Below are 12,013 nucleotides of genomic sequence, written 5' to 3'. Positions count from 1 at the left end.
GTCCGGATAGAGGGTTATGTTCTCACCAATGTAGAAACAAACATTCACATACTTGGGCAGCACCATCAGCCAGGATGGTGGAACAAGCCAGGACATCCGGAATAAAATCAGCAAAGCCAGGAACACCTACAGGAGTCTTGATACCGTCTGGAAATCATCAAAATACAACACCAAAACCAAACTCAAGATTTATCAGAGATGCATACTTTCCACAATACTTTATAGCGCAGAATGCTGGGGAATGAGAAAGTTTGACATGTCCAAACCATCTTCATTCCATACAACCTGCCTCAGAAAAATCCCCCATATCTTTTGACCCAGAACAATCTCAAACCAAGATCTATTGACACAGTGCAGCCAAGAGGATCTGAGCACCATCGCTGCCAGGGGGCACTGGAGATGGATCAATCACGTGCTTCAGATGGAAACTGATTCCATCACCAGAGTAGCAATAAGATGAACACCTGAAAGCAAGCGAAAACGAGGCCTTCTGAAAACAACTGATGATGAGCTGTGGAAGTAGAGCTGGAAAAATCTGGAGCACAGCTGGGGAACCATTCAAAGACTTGCCAGAAACAGACAGAAACAGACAGGAGTGGAGGAGCTTCGCCACTGCCCTAAACGCCAGAGGCGTAATAGGAACCTGATGATGAATCCATCTTCATTTTCAAGACGAATAGTCGGATGACTGGGATCAGGGGAAAGGCAAAGAAGAGAGCTGCTTGCCAAGTGAGATGGAAGGCATTGGACAGGGAGCCTGGACTGGTCTCCTCAAGAGCAGAACAGGTCACATTTCCTGTTGTCCCCTGTAGCAAAGAGGTCAATCATCAGAATGCAAAGATAGTCCTGAGGATGTTTGTCTTTAGAGACCACTCATGATTCAGCAAAATATTCCTGCTGAGGTGATCGGCAAGGTGATCCTGAATCCTAGGCAAGTTGTTGGCTATGGGAGCGTACTCTGCCCAATGCAAAATTGCCACAACCTGATTGCCTCTTAGCAGAGCATCCTGGAGTGTGCTCCTCCTTGCCTGTTCACAGAATACATCATAGTGGTATTGTCGGGTAAATATGTGAACTATTGAGCTCCTGATATGGCCTCAAAACACATGACATGCATTGTAAATAGTCTGAAGCTCCAGAAAATTGAAATGCGGAGAGAACTCCTGCTCCCCTCTGTCACGGAGTCACCGCGCAATGCTTTGGAACTACTCCATATGAAACCATTCACCACTCTGGGGGAGCCTCCTCTCTCCACGCATACTGTCTCCAGGGCAAGAAGCTTAAACAGTTTCGCCCTTCCTGGGTCTGACCTCGGAGCAGTCAGCATCCCCTTCTCACACCATGCACTTCCCACAGCAAGTCTGCGCAAGCAGGACTCCTGGGGAAACCAGTGGGCCCTGCATCCCAATTCCATAGTCAGATATGACTCTCAGCCAGCCAGTAAAAGAGGAAGGTTTATTAGATGACAGGAACACAGTATAAAACAGAGCTTGTAGGTATAGGAAACAAGACCTCTGAGTCAGGTCCATCTTGGGGCCAGGAAGGCCAGAGCTCTGTCTAGACCCCACCTCCGTTTCCCCAGACAGTTCCAAACAAACTCTCCAACCCCTCCTCTGGCCTTTGTCTCTCTCTGGGGCCAGGAGGCCACCCGATCTCTTTGTTCTCCAACACCTTCAGTTGGCACCTTTGCAGGGGAAGGGCCCACGCCATCAGTTGCCAGGAGACAGGGTGTCGGACATTCTCTGTGCAGACAGCATCACAATGGCTCTGCGACAATCACACACCCTTATCCTACCACCTAGATACTTAAGAAATACATAGGAGAAACTGAGGCACATACAGAGTATTCAGAGAAAACATTAAGAACATTCCCACTTCATCATACCCTCCACAGACCTTGGCCTCTCAGTGATCCCAAATAGGCACGTCTGAACTGTCGTGGAAGGCGGAGACTGCAGACTGAGGCAAGAGGTGGTGAACTGCCTGAAAATGGTTGGTTGGCAGAAATGCTCTCGAACCTGCAGAGTCTATTAAGACTCAAATGAACTCTTATTTTCTGAGTACGTACCAAAGCAGACTTCCCAATGTTTCAGATGAGGTCGAGCAAGCATAGTGCAGTGCTAACATGAGAAAGGACTTCCTCTCTTGGATCTGCCTGTCAGTAACTAGTCATCCAGATATGGGAAGATATGGATCCCTTTCTTTCTGAGATATGCCATGATGACAGCCATGCATTTGGTAAAAACCCCAGGGGCAGAACAGAGATCAAAAGGAAGCACTGTAAACTGGAAATGGCGCTCTGCTACTATGAATTGAAAGAATTTTCTGTGCCTCAGCAAAATCACCACATGAAAGTAAACGTCCTGAATGTGTAAGACACGAAATCAGTCATTCGGCGACATGGAGGGACGGTCAATAGAGCAACAATTCAGAACCTCATGTATCTGATCTACTCCTTCAGACTGCAAAGGACACCAGAAAGCACTAGGAACAGAAATCCTGACCCCAGTGATCCAATAGAACCTCCTCCGCCACTTCCAACACAAGCAGAGTGCAAACCTGCTCAAGGAATAGTATCTCGTAAGAAGGGTTCTGGGAAGAGAGATGGGGAGGGAAGGTGGAGAGGAGGGATGGAGAGGGACTGGATGGCATAGCCCGATCTAACAGAGCTTAGGACTCAGCTGTTGGTGATGACTGAGACGCCAGTATAGTGAAAGCAGGCAGGCCTGTTCTCAAAATGGAGCGGATGAGGGCAAGGGACCAATGACTGGAATACTACTTTGGACCAAGGAGTTAAAATGGATGCTTAGGGGGGCATCAGAGGACGACGTATGGACTATCCAAACCCTGAACTCAATTACTTTCTGCTGTGGGATGTATGTCCCTTTCTGGAGGTAATCTTGCTGCCTCATCAAAAGGAAAGGCTGCCCAAATACACATTGCAGATGATACTGTGGTTATTCTTATTGTTGAACGCCATAGTGACGGCCATGCACTGCCAGTGTATACACTCCCAAGGACTGAAGGGTCCTTGAAGAAGTGCAGAGTCTCATCTACTTTATCTGAGAATAGTAATGGGCCATTGAAGGACAAATCCTCAATGGCTTGCTGGACATCAGGAGCAAGGCCTGAGTTCTGAAGCCAGGAAGACCTCCTCATGGTTACTGCAGAGGCCATCACTCTGGGTGACATATCCACAACATCCACCATGGACTGCAAAGAAGTCCCAGGCTTCGGGGCATAACAGTGGGGCAGTTCTGAGGGCATAAGTAGCCAGTCTGACTCATCCATAGCCCAGAATGATAAGGGGACTTACACCAATGGTGGAAATGGTTTGGCTGGCAGTGAGTATGCCTCTGCTGTTTCTGGTGCTGGGAGTGGTGTCGATTCCGAAGTCGACATTGGCACTGACATAACTAAGAGTGCCAAGGTGAAGGGCTGGCAGTGCTGGTCACATAGGAACTGAAGTAGTTTCTGGTACCAAGGAGGTTGCTTATAAGAAGTCTAGTACCAGCCCCATTTCTCCTGAGTGTGGAAGGGAAACATCACAGTGCAGCATCAGCAGACCCATAGGTTCAGCAGCCTGTCCAGCCAACAGGGCTATAAAGGGGACAGCCCTGGCAAACTTCTGGACCAAGGGAGAGATCAAGACAGAAAGGCAAAGGAGGTCCCTGTTGCCTGATATACTGTGCTGAAGCAGTCAGTGCCAGCATCACCCTCATTGGTATCTGATTGAAAGGATACCCTTGGGCCAGAACCAGAGTCAGTGGTACAGGGTTTCTGACCTCCCTGCATAGTGTCGGAGAGCAGCTGACAGGACTTGCTCCATCCCATTCACCATATGTCGATCCATGCTCCTTCTAAAGGAAGGAGACAAGTCCCCAGAGGACCTGAAGTGGCATCGCTTGATTTGTGACCTCTTCCTCAGCACACATGATGGGGAACAACTCTTCAATCTCCTTGGAGAGGCAACAGCTCCAAGAAGTGAACGGCAGCACTTTCCGAATCCAAGGGTGGCCTATGATCTGAGGAGGACCTCGGTACTGAAACAGTCCACATGCATGTTTGAGCAGGTGCTGCTTCAGATGGAGATTCCTCACCACTTGAGTCTGTTTCGTGAACAACCTGAAAATCGAACACTGCTTCTTGAAGTGGGCTTCACCTAGGCACAGCAAGAACTGTGTGTAGGGATAGTTAGTAGGGTTCACCCCACCCACACAACAGAATGTGTAAACCCTAGTGAGGGCATCATTAGATGACAAACTACAACTACCACTATACTGGGATACTAATGAACTATGTAGAACTAGAAAAAAAACTCACTGAATAGAGGATTGCGAGGCTGAAAACCACACAGAGCTCCAACTCCAGCCACAGGTGGTAAAAAGGAACCGAAGAGGGGTCAGCGTGGTGCCACCTCAGAACCAGGGGAAGGGCTGCGGCTACAAGGCGCAAGTGCTGCCCAACTATGGATACTGCTAGGCAAATTCTCTGGCTCCGGCACTCTGGGCACAGACACCTAAATGAAATACGTGGATGCATCTACTCAAAGGAGAACTGTCGGTTTAATTCATGTGAAGAGAGAAAACTTCTTTTCTTTTTCAATTTCAGTTTTTGTACTCAATTTAAAAATGAAGTTTTAAATATATACTTTGGCAAGTGAGTAGCCACTGTAGACTAATCACTGTGCTGCATTACGTGAACAGTTTCTGTCTCTAAGTTAATCATGACTATACATGCTCTAGATATAACAATGCAAAGAGGGGGAAAAAGTGTAGTCAATCAACTTTTAACTGCACTCACTTTTAGCCAATATACATAGTTAGAGTTATATTAGCCTTGTGGCCTACCCTGCATTTTATCCTCTTGGCATACACCACTGAACAGGGTATTAACATTAAGTTCAAACAGCCTTGTTCTACTGGTTCATGTTTCAACCCAAAGGTTATTTAAAATGTAGATTAGCATGTTATTTGTTTCAATTTACACTTCTGAATATATACCTTGATTCCAAGACTCCATGGTTTGAATTCATCGCTCTTTTCAATTTCTAGTGGTTCAAGCAAAGGTTCCCACACACCAAACATCTCATTATAATAATGCACCTAAAGAAATATAAAATCATCAGAGTACTGAATTAAGAAAAGATACACCTTAGAACCAATACCGAATAAAAGATGCTCTATAGACTCAAACAGAAACATCAAAATAAGACATTTTAACATGTCATTTGTTTTTATTATATTAGAATATAAAAAAACTAAGTAAAATTAAAATAAAACATGAAAAAACAATGGGGCTGACATCCTGGCCTCAGTGAAGTCAATGTGAGTTTTGTCACTGACTTCATTGAGGCCAGGATTTCACCCTAGTTGTTTTCCACAAATAGGCAGGTAAGTCTTTGAATTAAATAGTTTATTTAAAAGAAATTTGATGTTTGTCATCATGGATTAAATTCCACCACCATTATTCAAAATGAATAGCACATTATGTCTCAAGTAGCCCCACAGAAATCAATGAATAAAGTTCTAAATATAAATAAAGGTAGTAGAATCTGACTATAAATGGAACTAGAGACAGAAATCTTTTACTTATACAACACAAAGCAAGCAAGGCCCATAAGGCAGCAGCACAAACTTCCCCTGACCCAATTCCACATAAATGTGCCTCAGTTCTAATCAGTAAGAACCATTAGGGTAAGTTCTCTATATATAGTCATTTCTACCTTTGGTGTCTTTGAGAAGCATGCCAATAGAACCACTGGGATGTGGATACACGTCAGTAGAAACTAGACTAAAATCACCAACCTATTTCATGCAGGCTATTAAACCGCCACCTGATGGCAACAGATTTCATTTTCTACTTACTTTTCCAGTTCTAAATATGAATAAGTGGCCTAGAATGAAAAGTTCTGTATCCCATTAGCAAACTCTCTAACCTAAGGGTTCTCAGTCTTTCATAATATGTAATGTCATAAGAGAGATTGTCTCGGGGACCACTTCCTATCCTGTTCATAATTATGCTACATCCATCTGGCAACTATTATAATTGCTTATGTGGACTTATAATACTGGGAAAATATTCATTATCTGTCTTTAACGCAATAAGTGTTTTATGTTTTTGGAAAAAGCTGATCATACTTTCCACGTTTATTCTTTGTATAGGGCCAAATCTTGAGCTCAGCGCTCAACACTATTAGCAGGACTGAATACTGGGTACATGGTGCAAGGGCTCTTCTTCTCCAGGCTGTGGATTCAGTTTGTGGAAGATATTTTAGCCACATGGATTTAAGCAATTTTGCAGGCATTCACATGCCCACCCCACACACCCAGAAGAGGAATGATTTGTGAAGCAGAAAATTCTGACCAGTGAATACATATTTCATTTATAGCCTAGGATGCAACAGTAAACTAGACACAATACTTTGAATATATATCTGCTCTCATCTGAGAATCTCAAAACACACCACTAAACATCAATTCTCACAACCAACCTGTGAGTCAGATTAGTGGCACCATCGCTAGTTTACATTTAGCTAAACAGACTCTCACAGATAGAGACATATCGCTACCTCGATATAACTCCACCCGATACAACACAAATTTGGATATAACATGGTAAAGCAGTGCTCCAGGGGGGCGGGGCTGCACACTCCAGTGGATCAAAGCAAGTTCAGTATAACACGGTTTCACCTGGAACACGTTAAGATTTTCTGGCTCCCAAGGATAGCGTTATATCGAGGTAGAGGTGTATTTAGCTATATCTACCTAGCAAGTCAATGACAAAACCTAGACCCCAGCTCTGGTATCCAGTTTCCTGCTCTAGTTGGTATACACAGTACTCTCTATTTAATCTAATGGAAGGGGAAGTCTGTCCACGTGGGCTAATGATTAAGGAAACAAAGATGAATGAAAGTGTTACAAGACATAGGTACAAATCTCAAGAATGAATATTATACCAAAATGTTTAATGTAAAAACATAAGAGTGAATTGTATAAATATTTTACATTATACTACTGATAAAAAACATTTGATGCAACCAGACTAACATGTTTCCAGTCCTTATGGTTGTGAAGATAAACCTGAAAACATGAAGAAAGTCTAAACTGATACCATAATACCTGGTCAACCTTCAGAAGCACCATATGATGGTGATAAGGGGGTGATATGAGTAAGGCTAAGATTTTGTCAAGGATATTTTTTAGTAAAAGTCACGGACAGGTCACGGGCAATAAAGAAAAATTCATGGAAGCCCATGACCTGTCCATGACTTTACTAGAAACACCTGTGACAAACTGAGGAGCTGTGGAGCCCCCACTTTCGGCAGCTGGGCAGCTGCGGGGGACCAGGCTCAGAGCTCTGGGAGCCCCCACCATCTGTGAGGGCTCAGAGCTCTGGAGGCCACTGCCGCCCAGAGTGGCAGGGTCCCTCTGCTGCCCACAGCAGCTGGGAGCTGCCAGGGGCCCACTGTAGGGGGTCCCCACTGCCTGTGGTGGCCAGGAGCTGCAGGGCTCCCCGCCGTCTGCAGTGGCCAGTACCTGTGAGGCCGCCCGTGGCTGCTTGGAGCTCCCGGGATCACCACCACCAGACACAGCTTCAAGCTTTGGGGCCACCAGTGGCAGCCGGGAAGTATAGGGAACCCCCATTGTCTGTGGCAGGCAGGAGCTGTGGGGGCCCCTGGCGCCTGCAGCTGCTCGGAGCTCCTGGGGCCCCGGCTGCCAGAGGCAGCTCGGACCTTTGGGGCCACCAGTGGCAGCCGGGAAGTATAGGGAACCCCCATTGTCTGTGGCAGGCAGGAGCTGTGGGGGCCCCTGGCGCCTGCAGCTGCTCGGAGCTCCTGGGGCCCCGGCTGCCAGAGGCAGCTCGGACCTTTGGGGCCACCAGTGGCAGCCGGGAAGTATAGGGAACCCCCATTGTCTGTGGCAGGCAGGAGCTGTGGGGGCCCCTGGCGCCTGCAGCTGCTCGGAGCTCCTGGGGCCCCGGCTGCCAGAGGCAGCTCGGACCTTTGGGGCCACCAGTGGCAGCTAGGAACTGCAGGGCCCCCTGCTGCCCGTGGTGACCAGGAGCTGCAGGGGCTACCCACCGCCCATAGGGCCTTGGAGCGCCCCAGGGGTCGCCACCTGTGGTGACCAGGAGCTGCAGGGGCAGCTGGTGGCAGCCGTGAGCTGTGGGGCCCTCTGCCACTGCTCGGACATCCCAGGACCCCCCGGAGGCAGCTCAGAGCGTTCGGGCCCACCAGTGGCGGCCAGGAATGGCGAGGCTCCCCACCGCAGCCAGGAGCTGCGGGGCCCTCTGCTGCCTAAAGTGCCAAGGGCCCCCACCATCTCAGGAGGTGGGGGTATCCCACAGCTCCCAGCTGCCATGGGTTGGGGTCACAGAGGTCTCTGGAAGTCATGAATTCTGCGACCTCTGTGACAAAATCATAGCCTTAGTGATGAGATGCAGCCACATACTTCAATACATTCCAGACCAAGAACAGTGCATGGGAAACTCCCTCAATCCCTCTGAAGGGGAATGTGGCCACAGGTACTCCAACTGCTCCCCCAGAAGGCAGAATGGAAAATTCTTACTGATAATTTCATTTCTGCTGATAATCTCCCCCAAACTTCTGGATGTCTGGGATCCCCTCCTCTCTCTGCAGTTCATGAGGCAGATCAGCATTTGGGCAATATGTGGTTTGGCCATTCCCCTTACAATCCAATTTGCTGCCAGATGTTATGAAAGTTGTATATCTTGAGAATAACTCAAGATAACGAAATAACTATGTACATTAGACCAAAGTTGACAGTCATACTGCAACGAATCCACTACATATCTCATCCTGGCTTCTAAGCCATTTAGGGTGGGTAGACTTGTAGGAGATGCTAGCCGAAAGAAAACTATCAGGAAGAAATTTTCTGGTCTGTAGCCCAGTGTCTCCCACAATTCTGGATATCTATGAAGTCGTAAGTAGTGAACAGATGTAGGGAGAGTTATGAAACAAGAGTCTGGTAGAAAAGTAATATCCTTCTTTTTGCGAGCGTGCTGAAAAGTCTATTAGTTCTGGGCCACCACCTACAGTACCCTTCTGCCAAAGGAGGCCAATGGGTATGACAAAGTCCATCTTATAGTGCTTAACGAAGGTGTTCGTGTGATGGAATACATCCCTGAATACACACCCTACACCCTACTGTAATAATCTCTGTACAAAGCATGTCTTGTAAGGTATCATTTGAAAACTCAGTTTGCTTGTCAATATTGTTCTGGCCAAATATGTGTGGCAACATTGTATGTGAAGTTATAAGATTACCCTGTTTGATGTTAACAACACGTTCCAAATCCCACAGTCCTGCCCAAACAGAAACTGGCAGCTTTGTCCTAAACAAAGGAACGTGTGCTTTGCTTAGTTAGCATTTAAGCAGCAAATGGAATCATCACGCAGGAAGGGAAGACAAAGGAAGTTCATACAGGTGGGAAAAAAATCAGGGAACGTCCTTCCACAGTCTGTTTGCTCTGATTCTCAGGGTGATATGTTTTTCAAGAAGGGGACTGAAAATATAAAAAAGAGGGACAAACACTCCAAGGCACCCCTCTCTCTCTCCCTACCCATCACACTGACAGCAACAAAGTAAGCATTAGTTGGATACTGAGAGAAGGGGTCCTGACCTAAGAAGTTTGATCACCAAAACAGCTCTAAGCATGTGGTGAGGAAACTCTGCTTTGAATCTAATGTAGTTTGCTAAGTTAGGCATCGGTAAATACTTTATTTTTCTTGTAACCATTTCTGGGTTATGCCTCATTGCTTGTACTCACTTAAAATCTCTCTCTTTGTAGTTAAACTTATTTTATTTAATCCTGGGTTCAAACTGAAGTGTCTGGGTAATTCCACTTGCGGTAACAAGTTGTATGCAAATTATTTCCTTAAAAAAATAATGGACTCTATATTTGTAATGTCCAGTAGTGGGCTGAACAGTACAAGACATTTTTCTGGGAGGAAATCTGAGACTGGAAGTGTGTTGGGGTCACCCTGAATCATAATCAAGGCTGGTAAGAGCCAGAGGTTTGCCAGATGGCTGCAGCACACGCACAGACATAGCTGGGAATGACTAACATACTAGAGGCTGTTTGTGAGCAGTCCAGGTTGGAGGTTGAAGCAGCAAGACATAATAAAGGGCACCCCAGGTTACAGGGGAGGGGTGACACAGCTACTTGTTAATCTGGATTGCACCTTGGTATGTCACAGTTAGCTGTTGACTAAGTAGTCGCTTTGCAACTTTCTGAGATGGACACACCTGCTCATTTTGCCCACAAAAATGCAAGGGATCTCATGGAACATGTCTTGATCTCTTATGGTACAGGAAACCCTGAAGTCTTGTTGGCTTACACAATACATAGTTTAATATGCTTAGCGACGAAGTTTGTGAAAGTTCTGAATCCCTGGCATTTTGGGTGGAAAGACACAAATAAGGAGTCTGATCTTCTTGTAGATCCTGTATGTTCAGGATTTTCAGCACTCTTCATGCCTCATCTTTTCAGTTGGATGTTATGGATTTAGACAGAATGAAGGAAGCACACCCACTCTAGAACCATGAAAGGAGGAATTTACCTTAGGAAGAAAGGATTCTGGTGTCTTGAACATCACCTTGTCCTCACAGAAGGTGCAGTAAGGCTCCTGTACAGATAAGGCTGCCAGCTCCGACACTCACTTGAAAGACATGACAACTACTACGAAACAAATCTTACTGGAAAAATAAAAGGCCAACACTAAAGTCAGAGGCTTGAAGAGATGGCTTGTCAGACCCCTCAAAACTAGCCAAAGGTCCCAATTTGGGAAGAGTGGTCTGAGCTGGAAGTCAGAAGAGTTGGAAGGAATCTAGTTACCTATGCCAGGAAGCCAGAAGATTCTGCCAATAGCACACAAGTAAGAGCAGAGACCTGATGCACGATACTGGCTAAAGCCTTTGTCTATGTCTTCTTGGAGAAAGTCCAGAATGGTTGAAATTCCAGGATTTCTGGGACTGAAAGAACTGTCTCTGAATTCTCACCCACTAGGTCCCATTCCCTATGAGGGGGGGAATATTAGAAGCTCTGCTTCTTTCCCCAGGATGCTCAAGACCTACTTTAAGACTTGGGAAGAGGGAGGGAAGACTTGTGGGCCTCACAAATCTGCCCTCTTTGTTCTGCAGGGGTCCTCTGGGACTTATCCCCTCAGTCAAGTAGTCAGAGTCTTCCTCACTTTTAGAGCTTCTCCCTGCTCTGCACTGGGGACCTTGTCCATTTTCCTCTGTTCGAATCATGGCTACCTTGGTGGGTAGAGAATATAGAAGAGCTAGGGACAGAAGGCTGGGTGCAGGCTGGGCACAACTCACCATCTGTCAAACCTGGGAAGGCTGCCTCACAAATAGAGCAGTGATTTGACCCTGTGCTTTCTTGGCTGCTCTGTCATGACTGTATAGGGGCAGAGTATCTGGCAGCGAGACACTGCTGCCGATACTTAGGGTAAATTACACCCCCAAAGAGTTAACTGACCCAGTAAGGAGGAGGAATGCTGAAGAGGGAGAACACTGCCCCCCCTACCCAAAAATTGGTCAGAAAAAAATAAAGAAGTAGAAGGGTAGGAGCAATAGAAACCACCATCTACTGCTGTGAACACAGAGAATCTGGTGGAAAGCAGAAGCAGAGGGAACATGGCCAGCGTGCAGTACCAAAACACTGATCTACCTCCGTGAGCAGCCTAGATATCCAGAATTGTGCGAGATGCTGGGCTGCAGAATGCAGAGGGCAGAGCCAGCCTGGAGGCCAGAGACTGAAGCAGCTATATAAGCTATTTCAGTAGGGACCTTGACATAATGATAATAGACTGTTTTCTACAGTTTTTATTCTGGATTCTCCCCTACATTGCTGATTGGCAGTGTGATACAGCATGGTCAGAGGGCAGCATAAGAGTGTTAGCAGGGGGCCTTATTCCCTGCCAAGGGAGGAAGGTTTGCTTTAGATTAACTAGAACAGCTGTGGCCAATTAGAGCACCTGACT

General features: G+C 46.4%; 1 protein-coding gene across 4 annotated transcripts in view; it reads right to left on the bottom strand.

The window, feature by feature from the left end:
• The window catches only part of VPS13A (vacuolar protein sorting 13 homolog A), a 339,425-nt gene that overhangs the window by 120,053 nt on the left and 207,359 nt on the right, over positions 1-12,013 (bottom strand). For all 4 annotated transcript variants that reach the window (XM_032790455.2, XM_032790457.2, XM_075067294.1 and 1 more), the window contains one exon: positions 5,004-5,105. In XM_032790455.2, the coding sequence (XP_032646346.1) occupies positions 5,004-5,105 (102 nt within the window). The remainder of the gene's footprint in view (positions 1-5,003; positions 5,106-12,013) is intronic.

Source organism: Chelonoidis abingdonii, chromosome 6 (assembly GCF_003597395.2).
Source record: "Chelonoidis abingdonii isolate Lonesome George chromosome 6, CheloAbing_2.0, whole genome shotgun sequence".
NCBI classification, from domain to species: Eukaryota; Metazoa; Chordata; order Testudines; family Testudinidae; genus Chelonoidis; species Chelonoidis abingdonii.
This window is presented reverse-complemented; position numbering and strand designations above follow the sequence as displayed.